The sequence below is a fragment of the Hemiscyllium ocellatum genome, chromosome 10 (assembly GCF_020745735.1).
Source record: "Hemiscyllium ocellatum isolate sHemOce1 chromosome 10, sHemOce1.pat.X.cur, whole genome shotgun sequence".
Lineage (NCBI taxonomy): Eukaryota > Metazoa > Chordata > Chondrichthyes > Orectolobiformes > Hemiscylliidae > Hemiscyllium > Hemiscyllium ocellatum.
The window spans coordinates 8097444-8119027 of NC_083410.1; the positions used below are offsets into that span (position 1 = coordinate 8097444).

General features: G+C 43.3%; 1 protein-coding gene across 3 annotated transcripts in view; it reads left to right on the forward strand.

Moving 5' to 3' along the window:
* Positions 1 to 16058, forward strand: part of adat2 (adenosine deaminase tRNA specific 2) — a 35889-nt gene extending 19831 nt beyond the window's left edge. The window contains exons 5-7 of one of the 3 annotated variants that reach the window (XR_009645108.1): positions 6369 to 6441; positions 6546 to 6828; positions 16020 to 16058. Coding sequence is in view for 1 of the 3 variants with exons in the window: in XM_060831217.1 (XP_060687200.1) it covers positions 6369 to 6441; positions 6546 to 6577 (105 nt within the window). In the remaining 2 variants the exon portion in view is untranslated. Of the gene's footprint in view, positions 1 to 6368; positions 6442 to 6545; positions 7513 to 15670; positions 15910 to 16019 lie in introns of those variants that run through there. The other 2 variants (XR_009645107.1, XM_060831217.1) reach the window with 2 other exon arrangements.
* The last annotated feature ends 5526 nt before the right edge of the window (positions 16059 to 21584 follow it).

Sequence of the window (21584 nt, forward strand, 5' to 3'; positions counted from 1 at the left end):
TCCTTGTATTCTCATGAGCTGCCTTCTTGAAATGTTGTAGTCCGTGTCCTCTGGTATGCCCATAGTACTTTTAGTGGGAGGTATTCCAGGATTTTAACTCAGCAGAACTGTTAAGGAGGCAATATATTTCAGGATGGTGAGTGGCTTGGACAGGATCTTGGAGGTGGTGGGCGTTCCCATATATCTGCTGCTCTTCTTCTAGATGGTATTTGTCATGGTTTGGAAAATGTTGTCTAAGAAACCTTGGTGAATTTCTGCTGTGCTTTTCTAGCTGGTACACACTGCTGCTGCTGAACGTCGGTGGTGGAGCGACTGAATGTTTAGGTTTGTGGATGTGATGCCAATCATGCAGGCTGCTTTGTCCTGGGTGGTGCCAAGCTCTTTAAATGTTGGAAGTGCTCTCATCCAGGAAAGCAGGAGGCATTCCATTAGACTTTTAACTCTGCCTTATAGGTGGTGGACAGGCTTTGGGAAGTCAGCAGGTGAATTATTTGCTGCAGGAGTCCTAGCATCTAACCTGCTCTTGTAGCTACTGCTGTGGAGGTACTGGTGTTGAACTAGAGTAGACAAAGACAAAAATCACACAACACACAGTTAGATTTGTTGGACTTTAACCCAGTGTCATGTGACTTCTGTATTTATATGGTTAGTCTAGTTCCGTTTGTAGTCAGTGGTAATCCCCAGGATGTTATAGTATGGGATCTAATTATGGAAATGCATTGAATGTCAAGGCGCAGTATTTGAATTGTCTCTTGTTAGGGATGATCATAGCCTGGCAATTGTGTGGTGCAAATGTTGTTTGCCACTTATCAGCCCAAGCCTGGATATTTTCCAGATCTTCCTACATTTGGGCATGACTGCTTCAGTATCTGAGGAGTCACAAATGGTGCTGAACATTGTGCAGTCATCAGTGAATATCACCACTTCTTATGACGATGGGAAGGTCATTTGAAGAGCAGTTAAAGATGGTTGGAAATATATCATATTTGCAATTATGTTGCTCTTACAATTCAAAGCAATTTCCAAAGCTCTTCACAAATAAAGAAACAAAAATGGTCTGAGAAAAAAAGGAAAGACTAAAGTGGCTTCCTATTGGAAGGATATTGTGAAACATGAAAAAGTTCAGAAAAGGTGTACAAGGATAGAACCTGAGTTGGGGGGTTTGAGCTATAGGGAGGGGTTGAATAGGCTGGGGCTGTTTTCTGGATGGGTATATGAATAAGAAGGATTTGGAGGGATATTGGCTGGGTGCTGGCAGGTGGGGCAACATTGGGTTGGGATACCTGGTTGGCATGAACGAGTTGGACCGAAGGGTCTGTTTCCATGGTGTACATCTCTATGACTCTAATCAAATGCTTGATCACTGAGGTGGGTTTTAAGGTGGGTCTAAGAGGTGGAAAAGTTTAGGGAGGAAATTCCAGAGAGAGTGGGCGAAGGCCCGGTGCCACTTGTGGATTGCAGTAAGCAGTGTATGTGCAAAAGGCCAGATACAAAGGTTTGGAGAGAGGTCTGTGGTTGCTGCAGGTAAAGAGCAGGGAGCTGGCCAAGCTGTAGGACTAGGTGTGAACGAATGCAGAAAGCAAAGTTTGGACTAATTCAGATTCAAGGGAGGGTGGAGAAGGAGAGATCGATCAGGAAAGCAGCAGACTCTGGAGGTGAAAAACATCTGTTGGGCCAAATGGCAGCTAAATTTATTTGTAGTCTGGAGGATATGAGGTCAGAGGCACAGCCACTTTTAGTTCTCTGACTAAGTTATTGGGGATTCTGCAGATCTGTGGTTATTGCTGTCATGAGTCTGAAAATTCACTGTTTTATAATAGTGACTGTTATGTTGTGTAGCAGAAACTTTACAGTATCGGTGTGCCTATGTTGTGCCTCATCTTAGCTTGTTGACTTTGTTAATGCACCAGCAATTTATGGCAGGGCAGCAGTGTCATGCTGATGTTACTAGGCTAGTAATCCAGAACACAAGGTTAATGTTCTGGGGGAATGAGTTCAAATCCCGCCACGGCAGATGGTGAAATGTAAATTCAAATAAAACAAAATCTAGAAGGGAAAGGTAGTCTGAAGGCAACCATGTCATAAAAACCGCTTGTCATAGCAATCCATCTGGTTTGCAGTAGGGAAGGAAATCTGCTGCCCTTACTTGGTCCAGCCTGTATGTAACTCCAGACCACAGCAATGTGGTTGACTCTTAACTGCCCTCTGGGATGAATGATAAATGCTGACCTAGCCAGAAATGTCCACAATTTGTCAATGAATTTTGTCAAAAAAATCTGCTTATTCCTGAGATGGAGTGAAATGAGACTGTCATAAATTTACTACATCTGGCTTTCAAAAAATGTCACAACATACACCCAATTGTCACAACTTATTGAGGTAGCACATTGGAACTCAAGCCTCACTGTACCAGGAGTCATCACCAAAGTTAAAGATTTACAAAATAGATGCTCAATATTCTTCAGTGTACCTGATTTTCAGATCCAGAAGTTTCAGTACTGAGCCAGTGTCACTCTTTATTACAAATAATTAAACTTTACCTGGAGGTACACAGTTATAAACTGACAGCATATAATACTTACAATTAAAACTCTAATCTGCTTTTATCATGATTTTATACACTCTATAGGGCAGCACAGTGGTTCACAGTGTCAGGGACCTGGGTTCAGTTCCATCCTTTGGTGACTGTATGGAGCTTGCACATTCTCCCCGTGTCTGCCGTAGGTTTTCTCTGGATGCTCTGGCTTCCTCCCACAGTCCAAAGATGTGCAGGTTAAATGGATTGGCCATGCTAAATGCAAGGTTACAGGGATCGGGTAGGGAGGTGGGTAGGATGTCTTCAGAAGGTCAGTGTGAACTTGATGGGCTGAATGGCCTGTTTCCACAGTTTAGAGATTCTGTAATTCTATAAAGTTACCCCTCAGCCCGACACTCCAGAGAAAATAAATGCCCAGCCTATGCAGCCTCTCCTTATAACTCAAACTCTCTTGTCATAAAACAAACTTATAAAATTAAGAAATAAAGTTGATTAATGAGCGCTAGGTCCTGTACATCACTGCCAGAGAAGTTGAGGTGTAACACTGCAGGATCTGTTTGCATATACAGTCTCAATGACAAATTGGAACTTGAGAATTCATGGTGAGAAAAGGGCCCAAAATTTTTAAGTCAGCGTTTTCAATACATTGAAGTGGTCCTTTTAAAACCAGTTTCAGATTTGATTTGATTTTCAAATTAATCAGAAATAGTGTTTTGACTACAAACCTGACGACTGATTTGAAACCGCTGTTTCTAAACCTTTCTGCTATGTGGTGGGTAATTGCTCAACTGATGTATTGTGCGTTAATTCTTCACTTGACAGCAATAGATTACCTGTAGAAAGAGATATATAAAATGTATCTGTTTCAGTCTCCTCGACTTAACGTGTCAGGGCATTTCCATGTGGGTGATTTCATCTCCAGCTCCCGTTATCTTCCAACCTTGAAGAATAAGTATGGCGGGGTGGGCTTGAAAAGATAGTGGGCCTGGGTCCAGTAACATGGACTGTTCTGATATCTGAGAGGGTGCACAAGTACACTTATCCCACCTCTTTGGAACAGAATCAGTTATGTAGCAGACATTATGGAACATTAAAATCCCTCCATGGCATTTTTCGCCCTCCCATTTTGTCTATGCATATTCCCTCAGTGCCAGCAAGAATTTGACCTCCCATTAATTCACAATGCCTGGGCTCCACTCCAGCCCAGAAGATTTCAGAGATGAAATCTAAGTGTTTGACTTGACATTTGGATCACATTGACGGCCTGTATCCAGATATTATTTTCATTGTTGGCTTTTTGTGTGTGTGTGTGTGTGTGTGTGTGTGTGTGTAATTCCCCGAATCAGCAGGTGGGGGTGACATTGCATCCCTGAAGCCACTGTTTTTATTGGTGTTTTGTCTTTGGGGATGAGTTGCTTCCTGCCTTGCACTCTCCAGCCAGCAGTATGGAAAATGAAGTTTTTTACAGATCATGTCTCTGGCTGTTGAGTGTTGCCAGAACAGGCCAGTCAGCCTGTGCACACCATTCACAATCAGTCCAGAGGTTCAATGTCAGATTCTGATTAAGTGACTGAAAACACACACACTGACACAACAACTCTTAGTCACAGCCTCTGAGATCTGTCCAACCACCTCCGTACATAATGTCACTAAAAATACCAATCGTTCCAAATGCTGTGTTTGCAACTTTTCTTGAAAGGCGTTTGCCAGCTCTGTGTAAACTGCTGATTTTTTTTTTACCCCCTCACTGCCAGCTGCAGTTGAGCAAACAGCACTCCAGGTCACAGGTTCAAGACCCACTGCAGGACACTAACTTTAGATTAGATTAGATTTACAGTGTGGAAACAGGCCCTTCGGCCCAACAAGTCCACACCGACCTGCCGAAGCGCAACCCACCCATACCCCTACATTTACCCCTTACCTAACACTACCGGCAATTTAGCTTGGCCAATTCACCTGACCCGCACATCTTTGTGACTGTGGGAGGAAACCGGAGCACCTGGAGGAAACCCACGCAGACATGGGGAGAATGTGCAAACTCCACACAGTCAGTCGCCTGAGTCGGGAATTGAACCCGGGTCTACAGGCGCTGTGAGGCAGCAGTGCTAACCACTGTGCCACCGTGCCGCTGCTACACTGTTAGGTGTGCTCCTTTCTCTGTTAAGGGTTTAGTTTATTTTATTTACCCATGGGATGTAGGTGCCTCCAACTAGACCCAGTATTTATTGCCCGTACCTAATTGCCCAGAGGGCAGTTAAGTGTCAGCCACTTTGCTGTGGGTCTGGAGTCACATGTAGGCCACACCAGGTAGGGATGGCCGTTTTCTTCCCTAAAGGGCATGAGTGAGCCAGGTGGGCCTTTCCTGCAATCGACAGTGGGTTTGTGGTCATTATTAGACTATTAATTCCAGGTTTTCATTGAAGTCAAAATCCACCATCTGCCATGGCCAGGTTTGAACCCAGGTCCCCAGAAACTACAGCCACATTTTTGGATTAATAGTCTAGTAGGCCATTGTCTCCCCTCCCCAGGATGTGTGTAAATTACTTCAAGGCTCTGCTGTAGGACTAGGTGAAATCCCATGGATGACCCTGCTGATAACTGTCCATCAGCCAACGTATAAAGCAGATTATCTGGTCATCAAATTCATTGCTGCTTGTTGAGCACACTCTTTGCAAATCAGCCTTCCCAAACTCTACATTACAACTATGCCCGGACTTCAAAACTACTTCATTGGCTATTAATCCTTTGAGATGTTTCATGATTCCTGGCAGGTTGTTTAGCTCAGTTAGTAGCTGAAAATGTGTTGCTGGTTAAAGCACAGCAGGTCAGGCAGCATCCAAGGAACAGGAAATTCGACGTTTCGGGCCAGAGCCCTTCATCAGGAATGAGGAGAGGGTGCCAGGCAGGCTAAGATTGGCTAAACAGCTAGAATGTGATGTGGAATGACACTGTTCATTGTGGTCTTATTCCTAGAGATCAGAGAGTTTTACAGCACGGAAACAGATCTCCGGTTCAACTCGTCCATGTTGACCAGATATTCTAAATATATCCTAAATGAGGTCTACTTTATTTAGTCTACCCCATTTAGCCCTTTGCATCTGTCATGATACCCTCAAGCTGAATATATATTAGAACATAGCTGAAAAATGTGTTGCTGGAAAAGCACAGCAGGTCAGGCAGCATCCAAGGAGCAGGAGAGTCGACGTTTCGGGCATGAACCCTTCTTCACCCTGAAGAAGAGCTTATGCCCAAAACGTCGATTCTCCTGCTCCTTGGATGCTGCCTGACCTGCTGTGCTTTTCCAGCAACACATTTTTCAGCTCTGACCTCCAGCATCTGCAGTCCTCACTTTCTCCATATATTAGAACATAGAACAATACAGCACAGAACAGGCCCTTCGGCCCTCGATGTTGCGCCGACCTGTGAACTATTCTCAGCTCGTCCCCCTACACTATTCCATCATCATCCATGTGCTTATCGAAGGATTGTTTAAATCTCCCTAATGTGGCTGAGTTGACTACATTGGCAGGTAGGGCATTCCTCGCCCCGACCACTCTCTGAGTAAAGACATCTGTCTTAAATCTATCATCCCTCAATTTGTAGTTATACCCTCTCGTATAAGCTGACATCATCATCCAAGGAAAAATATTTTCACAGTCTACCCTATTTAATCCTCTGATCATCTTGTATGTCTCTATCAAATCCCCTCTTAGCCTTCTTCTTTCCAGTGAGATTGTTTCCCTCTGTCTCTTTATTGGAGACAGCTATCTATGGTCTTTTGTGGACTATGACTAATTACTTATTAACTAAAGTCTCTCCCTATTTCTTGTAGTGCCTAGGAGGCTACAGAGCTGAGGAAGCTGTGGAACTGTTGAAGACCTTCTACAAAGCTGAAAATCCCAATGGTCTGTATTCTCGTATTGTCAGCTTATACTTTTGAGTTATACTCGCACAATTCAATTTGCAAACTTCAATTTCCTTTTTTTAAAACACTCTTTTTTCACAACAGCACCAAAATCAAAAGCAAGGAAGAAACAGTAAGTGTCACCTGACGTCACCAAAAAAAAAGAGTCTGCAATGCTTCATCAGCCAAGAGAAGAATACAGGAGGAAGTTGCTCAACATTAAACCTGACCGGTCAGTGGGAAGAGATGACCAGTTAGAGATGAACACAGGCAAAAGATGGTCACAGTCAAAAAGCAACTGTCAGGAATCATGGGCAGTAGCAATGTTTCTCAGCCTGCTGATCTGTGCTGTGCTGCCTGTTTTTCCCTCCTGGTCCGTCCATCCAAGGTAATTGGCAACAGCTCAGCTCCACCATTCAGTATGATCAGAAACTCCACATTCTCTCCAATAACCTTTCGCCTTCTTCCTGACTGAGAAGCTATCTACCTTTCCCTTAAAAATATTCTAAGCATCTGATTCCACTGCCTGTTGAGCAAGAGAGTTTCAAAAACCTACAATCCTCTGATTTAAAAAAAAGTCTCCTCATGTTTGTCTTAAATGGACCACCCTTTGTTTTAAAATAGTGACGCTGATTTCCAGATTTTCTCCTTTCCACATGTAGCATATCAGGACCCCTCAGACCATATCTATTTCAATCAAGTCCCCCCTCTTACTCTTCCGAACTCCAGCAGAGCAATGGCTGTTCTCCTTCAACAACTTGCCCATTCCAGGTATTACTCTGGAAGACCTTCTCTCAACTGCTTCTAACATATTTACATCTCTTTTAAAATAAAGAGATGAGTATTATCCACAATACCTCAGTTATGGTCTCACCAAAGTCCTGCAGAACTAAAGCATAATCTCCCTACTCTTGTATTCAATGATGGCCATTTACTGTGGGGATTGTAGGCATTCATTTGTACACAACCACTCAGTGATCATATTCCCATGCTGCATTCAAAGTTTTAAGCCAAAACATCATTTTTCTTTGGTCTTATTACAAATAAATTATGAAATTCATCTAAACATCAATTAAGTGAAATGACGCTGTGCTTTCCTAGTGCATTGAGAATGCTGAATGTTCTCCTGTACTCATGTTCCCTGCTGGTTTTCCAGTTTATCTTACCCACTTGAGCAGAAGAGTGGTTGACAATTGTTCATCTCTAGATGGGATTAGGACATCGGTATGTCTTCTGTTTCCATCAACTGCCCAGGTTTTGTTGGCTTTAACAATTCTTCTGGAAAATGTGTGAATAACTGAAGCCAACAGGAGACAACAACTAGTTAGGGAGATGTTAAACAATAGCAGGCTGCAGTGCAGGTGCTGAGTGCAAGAAAAATGTTTAAGATCGATTTTGCATTGCAGTACGGCCTTGGATTATCCGACTCCATCTATTATGAACTACAGTCAGTTGGAAAGTAAATCAAATGTTGAGGGGATCAATAATCAAAAACACACAGGTAAAAATTGCAAATTATAAAGCTGCACACTGGAAGCCTGCAAAGAAACCTGAGAGTTACAAAATATACGATTGGCCCATTAGCGTTTGCAAAACAATCGCAACTTGTATTTGGATAACATCCTCCATATAGTCATGATTTGGAGATACTGGTGTTGGACTGGGGTATACAAAGTTAGAAATCACACAACACAAGGTTATAGTCCAGCAGGTTTATTTGGAAGCACTAGCTTTCAGAGCGCTGTTCCTTCAGGTGATTGTCCTGATGAAGGAGTGACCACCTGATGAAGGAGCAGCGCTCTGAAAGCTAGTGCTTCCATATAAATCTGTTGGACTATAACCTTGTGTTGTGTGATTTTTAACTTTGTCATCCTCCATGTAGGATGCTGCAGATTGCTTCACAGGGACATGATCAGTCAAAAGGAGTGACACAGTGGCTCAGTGGTTAGCACTGTTGCCTCACAGCGCCAGGGGCCCAGGTTCAATTCCGGGCCCAGGTTCAATTCCAGCCTCAGGCAACTGTGCAAACCCCACACAGACATTTTCCCCGAGTCTGCGTGGGTTTCTTCCGCGTGTGCTAAATTTCCCATAGTGTTCAGGGATGTGTAGGTGAGGTGCATGAGTCAGGGGTAAATGTAAAGTAAATGGGGAATGGGTCTGGTTGAGTTATTCTTCGGAGGGTCAGTGTGGATTTGCTCGGCTGAAGGGCCTGTTTCCACACTGTATTGATTCTAATTCGAATTCTAAAATTTGACCCTCAATTACATTACGGCAGGTCAGCAAAAGCATACTGAAGGAGTCAGGGAGTTAAGGTCATCTTAGAGGACAAAGAGCTGGGGAATTTTAATTCCAGGCTTAAGGCCAAGAGAACTGAAAGCACAGCTGGCACTGATGGAACGATGAAAACTGGTGTTTAAAAGAGTGAGTTAGAAACATTTTGAGGGGAGAAGGTGGGGATGGTGGTATGCTGGTAATATCACTGGACTAATAATCCAGAGGCCCAGGCTATTGCAGTGGACACATGGAATCAAATCCCACTATGACAGATTTGTATTCATTAATTAAATCCAGAACATAAAGCTTCTCACAGTGATGGTGACCATGGAGCTGTCACTGTTTGGTGTAAAAACCTACCTGATTGATGTACTTCAGGGAAGGAAATCTGCTGTCCTTACCCATTTTGACTTGTGCGATACTCTACACCCTCAGAAACATGGTTAACTCAGAGAAAGCCACTCATTTCAAGGGCTGTGAAGAGTGGGTAACAGATGCTGGCCTTGCCAGTTCTTTATGTGTAAAAGGACAACAGATTATAAAACAGAAGTAGGTAAAAACAATGACTGCAGATGCTGGAAACCAGATTCTGGATCAGTGGTGCTGGAAGAGCACAGCAGTTCAGGCGGCATCCAACGAGCTGCGAAATCGACGTTTCGGGCAAAAGCCCTTCATCAGGAATAAAGGCAGAGAGACTGAAGCATGGAGAGATAAGCTAGAGAGGGGTGGGGTGGGGAGAGAGTAGCATAGAGTACAATGGGTGAGTGGGGGAGGAGAGGAAGGTGATACGTCAGGGAGGAGTGGATAGGTGAAAAAGAAGATAGGCAGGTCGGACAAGTCATGGTGACAGTGCTGAGCTGGAAGTTTGAAACTAGGATGAGGTGGGGGAAGGGGAAATGAGGAAGCTGTTGAAGTCCACATTGATGCCCTGGGGTTGAAGTGTTCCGAGGCGGAAGATGAGGCGTTCTTCCTCCAGACAGAAGTAGTTTGTTTCACTGTGTAGACAATACCCTCACCAATTCACCCACCTTGTGACCAAAGCCTTCAACCCATATTCTGTCGTCTTTTTAGCGTTTGCTAATGTGGGAACATTTTGTTTTATCTGAAGCTGTTCTTTTGGACCTGTATCAAATTTTGTCTTAGCATTCTTGTCTCTAAGAAGAACAGACTAATCTTCTTTCCAAAGTCTCCCATCTCTGGAACCATCCCATAAACCATGTCCTCAAGGCTCCTCTGGCTGCATCTTCGGATCTACCAAGATGGACGAGACAGCTGCACCATCTGCAAGTGGCCCTCCAAGCCACACTCCATCCTGACTTCAAAATATATCACTTGTCCTTCATGGTTCCGGGTCAGATTCTCAAAACGGCAGCTCACCACTGCCTTCTTTAGGGCACAAATAAATTTTTTTAAAAATATCAATCCACATCCTACTCGAAGGCTCTCATATCCTTTCCATAGTATGGGCAGAATCAGGTGCAGTTCTCCAGTTTTGGGTTTCAGGTTTTGCCATGATTCCATTGCATGGAATTGGGCAAGCAGATGCTGAAATATTCTGTTAGAGTGGCCTTTGCAAAGAATGTGTCTGAACACTGGACATTTTCCTATAAATGACCCACTGCTTCTTTCTCAGTGACACCGTACAAGTGAGAAATTCATCCAAAGTTCTGTGGGCTGGAAATCATCTTCAACTACTTCATCAATGAGCTTCTCTCCATCATAATGTCAATAGGTGGATGTCCATCAATGATTGCACAGCGTTCAGCACCATTGGCAATCCCTCAGATACTAAAGTATTCCATTAATTGCAGAAGATCTGGACAACATCCTGGGTTGGGTGACAATTGGCAAGTAACATTCGAGCCAAACAAATGCCATGCAATGACCATTTCCAATAGGAGGTAAAAACAATGACTGCAGATGCTGGAAACCAGATTCTGGATTAGTGGTGCTGGAAGAGCGCAGCTGTTCAGGCAGCATCCAAGGAGCAGCGCAATCGACGTTTCGGGCAAAAGCCCTTCATCATTTTTGCCCGAAACGTCGATTTCACTGCTCCTTGGATGCTGCCTGAACTGCTATGCTCTTCCAGCACCACTAATCTATTTCCAATAGGAGACAATCTGATCACAACCCTTTGAAATGCAATGGTGTTACCATCACTGAATCCCCCACTGTCAACATCCTTGGGGTTACTGTCGACCAGAAACTTAACTGAACTTGCCAAATAGACACAGTAGTTACAAGAGCAGGTTAGAGGTTCAGAATACTGCAGTGAGTAACTCACCTCCTGACTCTTCAAAGCCTGTCCACAATGGAATATTCTCCACTTGCCTGGATGGGTGTAGTTTCAACAACACTCAAGAAGCTTGACACAATCAAGGACAAAGCAGCCCACTTGATTGGCACCACATCCACAATTATCCACTCCCTTCACCACTGATGCTCAGTCAGAGCAGTGTGTGCTACCTACATGATGCACACACTGCTCTGATGCTATCTACATCCCTACTGTAGAAATTCACCAAAGATCCTTAGACAACACTTCAAAACCACGACCTCTTCCATCTAAGAAAGACAAAAGCAGCAGATACATGGGAACACCATCACCTGTATGTTCTCCTCCATCCCACTCAGCACCCTGACTTGGAAATATATCGCCGTTACTTCACGATTGATGGGTTGAAATGCTGAAATTTCCTCCCTAAGGGCATTGTCGGTCATGGACTGCAGCGGTTCAAGAAGGCAGCTCACCCCCACCTTCTCATGGGGCAATTCGGGACAGGTAATAAGTAATGGCCCAGCCAGCGACGTGCACTTCGCACAATGAATGGAAGCAATAAACTTTGAGAGTAAGTTGGAACAGATTTGCAATTGGATTAAAACTGCTGACATTTGAAATGAGAGGAGCACGGAGAGCTGCAGAGCCAGATGAGGTTACAGAGACAGGGGAAACAATGTGCTAGCGTTTGAAAAGAGGGAGCTTAGTATTTTGGGCTGGATCTTTCACCATCACTAACCAACAAAGCGCTGCTTCTAAAATGTTCATCTATTTTCAAATCGCTTCCATTTGAAGAGAAATGCCCTTCGGAAAAGAGAAGACTAAGGGCAAATCCTGAGAAGGTTTTAAATGTTCGGTAAAAGTCTGATAAGGAGGTGATAGAAGAAAATGCTTCCTGGTTGTGGAGCAGGTCCAACAGCACAGCATGATGGATGTAAGAGGATCACTGATCAAACGCAGTACAGAATTCAGGGTAACTTTACTGAGAGAGTGGGATGTGGAATGTGTTACTGCATACAGAGCTTGAGAGAAATACTTTAGGTGTCTTTCAGAGAAAATTGGATTGTTTTGTTAATACATGAAGAGGCTGGGAGGAGGTAATGTGGAACATCCAAACCAGCGTAGACCAGTTGGCCTATTTCCATGCTATGCATTCAATGTCATTCAGATAGCAGAGTGTGCCTGTCTTAAATATTTCCCAGAGGCTCTTGTGATACAGAAGGGATTGGGCGTGATGCTGAACGGATGTGTCTGATTACGTAGTGTCTCTGTGAGTAATGCTGCATCTGGTGTGTATGTGTGTGGTGGAAGGGGGAAGGGGGAGGGGTTGGGGAACAGGATGAGAAATGGTCATGCCTCTAACCATGAGCCCAAATCACTGCACAGCTATGTGAACTTATAAGCGCAAAGAACAGTACAGCACAGGAACAAGCCGTTAGGCCGACAAGCCTTTGCTCCCACATGATGCTATTCTAAACTCAAAACCTTGTGCCTCCACGCAGTCTATATCCCTCTATTCCCTATCTATTCATGTATCTGTCAAGATATCTCTTAAATGTTGCTGTTGTAATCACCTCCAGCACCATCTCTGGCAGCATGTTCCAGGCGCCTTCCACTGTCTGTGTACAACACCTGCCTCTCACAACTCCTTTAAATTTACCCCTTTTACTTTAAACCGAGTAATTGTCTCCTCATCTCCCAGTAATTGACATTTCTGCCCTGGGCAAAAGACTTTGACTGCCAATTCTGTCGAATAATTCTGTCACCGTTCTGTCTATTCCTCATAATTTTGTAAACTTCTAACAGATCGCCCTTCATCCTTCAAAGTTCAAGTGAAAACAAACCAAGTTTCTCCAATCTGTCTTCACAGCTCATTCCCTGCAAACCAGGCAGTATCTGATAAACTATTTCTGTCCCCTCTCCAAAGCCTACACATCCTTCTGATAGCGTGGCAACCAAAACTGTACACAATATTCCAAATGTGGCAGAACTAAAGTTCTGTACAGTGACTTTACTTCACTGTATCTCCATTTGGGTGGGTAGGATGGAGCTTGGATTCACACAGCACCTTTCATGACTGGAGGAATCAGTTGTTGCTTTCAAGGACCATTAGTAGCTGACAATGGGTTGGTTGTGATAGCAGCCCATGTGATGACCAGGCCTGATGTGTGGAGTTAAAGGCCTTAATGTTATTGAACTCTGTATTGAGCACTGAAGGCTGCAAAGTGCCCAAATGGAAAAATGAGGTGCTCCTCTTCCGTCTTGCATGGAATTTAACTGGAGCATCTCAGCAAGCCTGAGAATTATCATTAACACTGACCGTGAGCCACATGAGATATTAGATAGCCAAAGGTAGATTTAAAAGAGTCTTTTAAGGTTTGTAGAGAATATCAAGAGAGACAACCCCTTAGCTTAGGGCTTCAGCAGCTGCAGGAACAGCTGTCAGTGGCAGAATTTAATAAGATCAGGGATGCACAAGAAGCCAGAATTAGTGGAGCACAGATATCTTGAACAGTTGTAATCCTGGAGAAGATTACAGAAATAAAGGTTGGTGGAGATATTTGAAAACAAAAATGAAAATTAAGATCCTGTGTAAGCAAAAGCAAATATAGGTGAGCGAGAGGAGTGATAGAGGAATGGGACTTGGTGCAAGTCGAGAGTAATCACGGTTGTCATTATATTAAGTCCCAATGTAGGACAATTGTAACGTAAAGCATCATGTTTAGCAAAGGTCCTTCTATGTTTTTGGGTGTGTACAAATTAAATCAAAGTACTTACAAAGATAGATTGCTTTTTTAAATTTCAAAGTCGACAGGCAGAAGGCTGGAAGAACACAGTAAGCCAGGCAGCATCAGGAGGTGCAGAAGTCGACATTTCGGGTGTAACCCTTCTTCAGCTCTGAAAAAGGGTAACACCCAAAATGTTGACTTCTGCATCTCCTGACACTGCCTGGCTTGCTGTGTTCTTCCAGCCTCCTGCCTGTCAACTTTGGATTCCAGCATCTGCAGGTTTTTTTTGTCTCTAACCAAGTTTTTGTTTTAATTTGAAAGACATTCCTTACCCCCAATGTCATCAATACCTGCCACAATTTGGCTCTAGTCAATTGCAATCACCATAAAAAAGGAAAGTGACCACCAGAGTTCTCATGACTTCCTGTTGACTAATCAATCTCTCAGTGCAGCTGTTCATCACATATACACACGTAGGCAAAGGAACTGGTTCAGTGGATTAAGCAATGAATCAATTACTCCTTAAGAATGAGGGAATCCTTTTCTATTTCGGGCAAGTCTTTTCAAATCACCTGAGCTTCGTTTTTCTATGGGTTATAACCTGCTGGCATAATTTTCCATCAGAAAGGCGCTGGCAATTCAAATCCATGTCACTGTGTCGGAATATCTGTGGAAAATAGAGCTTTTTTTTAAAGAATGAATGACATTGGTGGTGTATGGCGCAGAAGGAGGCCATTTGGCCCATCATCCAAGTGTCCAGTCTCTAAAGTAACTATTCAATTAGACCTCCAGCCCTCACTTTCCACATTTCCTTGAAATTTCTTGTTTACCAATCTAGCACCCTTTTGAAAGTTTACTATTAAATCTGCTTCCCCACCATCCTTTCAGATAGCGTGTCCCAAATCTTAGCAACACACTGGGCTTGATTTTGTGTTAGCTATGCAGCTTCCCTTCCTGTCATTTGCAGATGCTGCAGAGGCCCCATGTTTGTTCCAAAAGAAAGGCCTGATCTACTCACCAGACATTTAACTGGCCAACATCAGGCTGCCCAGACAATTACGGACGCTATAAGATTGCCATTGGGAACAGTGACCTCTGTTGATAATGCCCTGAAGTGCAAACCCAGAATCAATGGTGGGACCCAGAACACAAGTGAGCGAGGACAGCATGTGTTCATGCCTGTGTTAAGAGGAGCTGGAGGAAAGGTCAGGGAGTGGTTTTAAGAGATGCCCCCCCCCTTCCAAAAACCTCTTGGTGAGGCACAAAGTGCCTTAAGTACACAAGAAGCATCACGAGACCCAAAACATTAACTCAGTTTTCTATCCACAGATGCTGCCAGACCTGCTGAGTTTCTCCAGCAATTTCTGTTTGTGTTACTGAAACTCATTGCATGTGGTATTGACACTGCTGCTTTGTTTGTAGATGGCAGGGCTTGCAAGCACATGTGTTTGTTGAGTGAGATCTGTCTGACAAGTGGCTGATAGGTTTTTTCTATTGTGAAGAGTCATGGATGCTAAAGATCATCAGTCTAATGATGACTCTGATTAGTTCCTGAGTAGCTGAACATCATGTTGGTGTGAGCGATACAGTAAAAGACCTTTGAAACTCTGAAAAGGCAGGATGTGAGTCTGCTCACTGCAGTACAAATGCCTGGAAAAAGCCTTTTTTTTCACAGCAATTGCTGCAGTTACCTTTTAACCTGTGAACTAAAAGAGTTTATAGTTGGTCTACCAATTGGCCTGTAGAATCAGGTCTGCCAAGATGAGTGTTTCTTGAACATGAATTGGCTTTATTGCGAAGAAGAACTTTGTTACTTGTAGAGCGTGAACTTTCCTTACCTGTATTGGCTACAATGCCATTCCAGCCCCATGATTTTAACTGGCAGGGCTACTGTGCAATTTTCTTACATTGTGAGATTGCTTGAGAATGAAACTACCATGTTTTATCAGAACCAACTGTACTTCCAACAAAGACATGACAGGAACCTGGAGAAAAGAGATTAAAGAACAGAGGTCCTGGCAAGTGAAAGGATCATCTCAGTGCACCCTCTGGACTGCTGCTGTTCCAGTTTTCCCCAGTATCCATAAAACAATGATTTTGTTTGTTTGTCTGTGTCTGTATGTGTGTATCGGGCGTTAGATTTTGTAACTGATAGAACCATATGTTGATAAGTCATAGCTGTTTACTTGTGATTAGAATTTACTTGATTATAATAAACAAAAGTTATGGTTAAGTATAGGAACCTGGTCAGTGTTTTTTATTAACTTGTTTCTAACAGACTTTGTGTGGTTTTATTAGACCATTAACCCTTATGGTGGCCCTTAGAGAAGTGGATCTCCAGAATCTACACACTTTCCCAAGTAAGTTGTAGCAGCTTTGACATCGGGGCTTTGAAGTAAACTACTGTGTTAAAAAACTTTTTTTATTATTTGAGCAAGTAAATTACAAGTTGGATAAAGGAGAACCTGTAGATGTGGTGGATTTAAAGTCCTAAGGTAATTCAATAAGTTGCAATGTCAAAGGTTGCTACACAGATTAAAGCATATCTTGACACTTTGGAAGATACAATAAATGATTTACGAGGATAATACCAGGAATAAGAGGTCACACCTATTAAAACATTCTGAAGAAATTGGGAGGTCTTTAGTACAACAAAGGGAAGGCCAATGGTTGACTAAATAGGGCTCTTTAAGAGTCTGAAAAGCCTCCATATAATGAGGGAGCAGCCTACGGTATTCTGGGACGATGATGAATTTCACTTAAGGGTGAACACTTTTTTAACAAAAATGTATGTATAAGAAAATATGTATGTAGTCATAGACGCAGTTCGGACTATCAGTAGCATATCAAGGAAACCAACCTTGGAATTTGAATCTATCCAAACAAACCGAAGACACGTCTTACCTGAACCAGGTTATATTTATGTACATTTGAAGCAGTAGAAATGTCCAATAACTGAATGGATCCCCATTTACCTTCAACAGGAAGGCCTCAGACAGTGGTATTTCCCCACTGCACGCTGGTGGCAGCTGCCCCAAGCTTTAGTGCATCCCTCAGCACACAGTCCTGGACGTTGGAGCGTGCCAGTCTGCAACACACGGTCAAGGTCAACCCCTTGTTCTGGAAGACCAACAACTACAGGGTGGACATGGTAAATAAGGAGGCATGAACCAGAGCCTTTAAATGAGTGGAGGACACAAATAACATGCTAGTAATTGACAAAGAGATGAAAGTAGGTGAGGACCTGGAAACAATCACTATCACAAAAGAGGTAGTGTTGGGCAAGCTAATAGAGCTAAGGACAGACAAGTCTCCTGGCCCTGATGGAATGCATCCAAGTGTGCTAAAAGAGATGGGAGGAGAAATAGCAAATACACTTGTGGTAATTTTCCAAACTTCACTGGATTCTGGGGTAGGTCCAGCAGATTGGAAAACAGCAAATGTGACACCACTGTTTAAAAAGGGAGGTAGACAAAAGGTGCGGAATTATAGATCGGTTATCTTAATTTCTGTAGTGGGGAAAATGCTTGAGTCTATTATCCAGGAAGAAATAGCAAGGCATCTAGATAGAAATTGTACTGTTGGGGAGACACAGCATGGGTTCATGAAGGGCAAGTCATACTTAACTAATCTTCTGAAATTCCATGAAGACACTATGAACACAGTGGACAACGGAGACCCAGTAGATGTGGTGTATCTAGATTTCCAAAAGGCATTCAAAAAGGTACTGCACAAAAGGCTGCTGCATAACATAGAACATTACGGTGTGGTACAGTCGGCCCTCGATGTTGCGCCGACCTGTGAAACCAATCTGAAGCCCATCTAACCTACACTATTCCATTATCATCCATACGTTTAACCAATGACCATTTAAATGCCCTTAAAGTCGACGAGTCTACTGCTGTTGCAGGCAGGGTGTTCCACTACTTCTGACATCCGTCCTACATTTGTAACCCCTCAATTTAAAGTTATGTCCCCTCGTGGTCGCCATCACCATCTGAGGAAAAAGGCTCTCACTGCCCACCCTATCTTACCCTCCGATTATCTTGTATGTCTCCGTTAAGTCACTTCTCAACCTTCTTCTTTCTAACGAAAACAGCCTCAAGTCCCTCAGCCTTTCCTCATAAGACCTTCCCTCCATACCAGGGAACATCCTAGTAAATCTCCCCTGCACCCTTTCCAATGCTTTCACATCCTTCCCATATAATATGGCGACCAGAACTGTATGCAATACTCCAAGTGCAGCTGTACCTGCGTTTTGTACAGCTGCAACATGACCTGATGGCTCTGAAACTCAGTCCCTCTACCAATAAAAGCTAACACACCATATGCCTTCTTAACGACCCTATCAACTTGGGTGACAACTTTCACGAATCTATGTGCATGGACACAGATCTCTCTGCTCATCCATACTACCAAGAATCTTACCATTAGCCCAGTACTCTGTATTCCTGTTACTCCTGCCAAAGTGAATCACTTCACACTTTTCTGCATTAAACTCCATTTGCCACCTCTCAGCCCAGTTCTGCAGCTTCTCTATGTTACTCTGTAATTTCCAACATCCTTCAGCACTGTTCACAACTCCACCGACCTTAGTGTCATCCGCAAATTCACTCTAACCCATCCTTCTACGTCCTCGTCCAGGTCATTTATAAAAATGACAAACAGCAGTGGGCCCCAAACAGATCCTTGTGCTACACCACTCGTAACTGAGCATAAGGTAAAGATACAAGGCATTACGGCCAATGTATTAGCATGGATAGAGGATTGGTTAACCAATTAAAGTCAAGATTGGACTCATCAGCCACTTAAGACCCCTAAATAGATCAACGGAACAAAGACCCCGAGGGATAGCCATGATGCTGATGACAGTTAACCAACAGGAAGCAAAGAGTGGGAATAGATGTGTCTTGTTCTGGTTAGCAATCACTGACTAGTGGTGTGCCTCAGGAATCAGTGTTGGAACCGCAATTATCCACAATTTCCATAGATGGTTTGGAGTTGGGGACCATGTGTAGCATGTCAAAGGTGACACTGAATGAGTGGTAGAGCAAAGTGTGCAGTGGACTATGAAACTCTGCAAAAGGACAAAGATAGTTGAAGTGAGTACGCTAAGGTGTGGCAGATGGAGTACAATGTTAATACGTGTGAAGTCATCCATTTTGGTTGGAATAACAGGAAAAAGGACGATTACTTGAATGGTAAGAAATTGCAACATGCTGCTATGCAGAGGGACCTAGTTGTCCTTGTGCATGAACCACAGAAGGTGCAACAAGGAATAAAGGAAGACAAGTGGAAGTTTGACCTTCATTGCTGAAGAGGTTGAGTTTAAAAGCAGGAAGGTAATGTTGCTGGTGAGGCCACACCTGGAGTACTGCGTGCTGTTTTAGTCTCCTTACTTGAGAAAGGATGGCCTGGCACTAGAGGGTGTGCAGGGGAGGCTCACTAAGTTGATTCTGGAGTTGAGGGGTTTGGCTTATGAGGAGAGACTGAGTAGACTGGGATTATATTTGTTGGAATTCAGAGGAATGAGGGGGGATCTTTTAGAAACATATCAAATTATGAAGGGAATAGATAAGATAGACATAGAGAGGATGTTTCCACTGGCAGGGGAAACTAGGACGAGAGGACGTAGCCTCAAAATTAGGGAGAGCAGATTTAGGACTAAATTGTGAAGTAACTTCTTCACCCAGAGGGTTGTGAATGGAATTCCCTGCCCAGTGAAGTGGTTAAGGCTTCCTCAGTAACTGGTTTTAAAACTAAGATAACTTTTTGAACAGTAAAGGAATTAAGGTTTATGGTGAGAGGGCGGTTAAGTGGGTCTGAGGCCATGAAAAGATCAGCCATGATCTTATTGAATGGCAGAGCAGGCTTGAGGGGCCAGATGGCCTCCTCCTGCTCTGAGTTCTTACGTAATGAGAGGTAGTTGCTAATAAATCCAATCAGGAATTCAGGAGAATACCTTTTACCCAGAGAGTGATGAGAACTCACCTGCAAGTAGTTGTAAAGTATAGTTGGTGTGTCTGAGAGCAATGAGGTTCATACATGAGTACTCATCACAGGTGTAGTCCAGTTGGTCAATTTCTGTGCAGTAATACTATATACAGCAGCTCACCTGGGAGTGGTGTTATCTGGGTGCAGTTGAAGTAGAGTGCGTATTTAATTCTTCAATATAGTGTCTTATCTCAATGAAGACAAAATGAACAAAAGATTAAAAGAAGCAAGTGTTTATTTGGTGGGAACATTACTTGTGTTGTGAAGATGACTCACTGACATATTTGACTCAGTGTAAAAATAGGAATTCAAGGTTATTTCAACAAAGGTACTTTAATCTCTGAGTTGGATACAATACCTGTCTAGACTCAAGCCAACAGATTATACTGTTGTCATGTTAACTCTCCTCATAAATACCACTCACAGTGAAAAGTAACAATTTTAACAGTGGGGCTTGAGCATGCAATCACACATCTACAGTCAGAGATTGCAGCTTGGTAATTGCGTTGTGTGAAAATCTTGCAAGGTCATGGGAAAAGGACAGGGGACTGAGACTAATTAGATCAGTCCTTCGAAGAGCCAACACAGGAACTAAGGGCCAAATGGCTTTCTTCTGTGTTGCAAGAATCTCTGCTGAATTTGCTTTCATAATTAACTTGAAGCTTCTTTTGACTAATGATGAAACAGTGGCACAGTATGTACCATTTAAAGAAACATGCAGTCACTAACTGCAGTAACTACCCAGGATATTTCAGTAGCATCTTCCAAGCCTGCAACCTCTACCATCAAGAGGGACAATGACAGCGGATACATGGGAACACCACCCGCTGTAAGTTCCCCTCCAAGCCACTCATCATCCTGACTTGGAAATATATCGTCAACAAAAGCGAATGATTATTTAAGATGTGACACGAATGTCTGCTGTAGAAGCTCAGCAGGTCTGGCAGCATCTGTGGGAGGGAGTTAATGTTTTGAGTCCACTGTAACTCTTCAGAACTCGAAGGGTTTGGAAAGTTTTTTAAATACTTTTGATAGATGAAGGAGGGACAAGGGGAACAGATGGTGTGGAGTGCAAAAAAATAGTGGGTTGCTAAAGTGTTGAAACAAACAGAAATGTAAAATGGGTGTCAGTTAAGGTGAAAAGGGGAGAAATTGGGTTGTCTCTACTGACAGTAGAATTAACAAAACAGTTAAGACAAAGTTGCTCCTCAGATGCTGCCTGACCCGCTGTGCTTTTCCAGCGCCACTCTTTTCGACTCTGATCTCCAGCGTCTGCAGTCCTCACTTTCACAAGCAAGTCAAAGCCATGTGGTGGGAAGGGTATGTAAGGAAGATGGAAAACAGACATCATGCATTCAGGCTCTGATGTACGGTTGTTGAGAAGTTCAGCATTTCCAGAATACCAAAGTGACTTTGTAAGATCCTGAGGGGGGTGATGACGAGTCTGTTCTGATGAAGAGTCATTAGCTCTGCTTTCTTCCAGATGCTGCCAGACCTGCTGAGCTTCTCCTGTTTCATATCCTGTGGGGACTTGACCAAGCAGATATCAAAAGGATGCTTCCTCTTACTGGAAAATGTAGAATGTTGGGTCATTGTTTAAAAATAAAGGGCTGTCCATTTAAGTGAGGATGAAATAAAACTCTCAGAGGATTAGGAGTGTTTGGAATCCCTTTTCTCAAAAGGCCGTGAATGCAGAATCTTTACATTTTTTTTAAGGAGAGGGAGATAGATTACCGAGGTGTGAAGAATTATTGGCGGATATGCAGGATTCCTGACAAAGGGTTTATGCCCAAAATGTAGATTCTCCTGCTCCTTGGATGCTGCCTGACCTGCTGTGCTTTTCCAGCACCACATTCTCGACTCTGATCT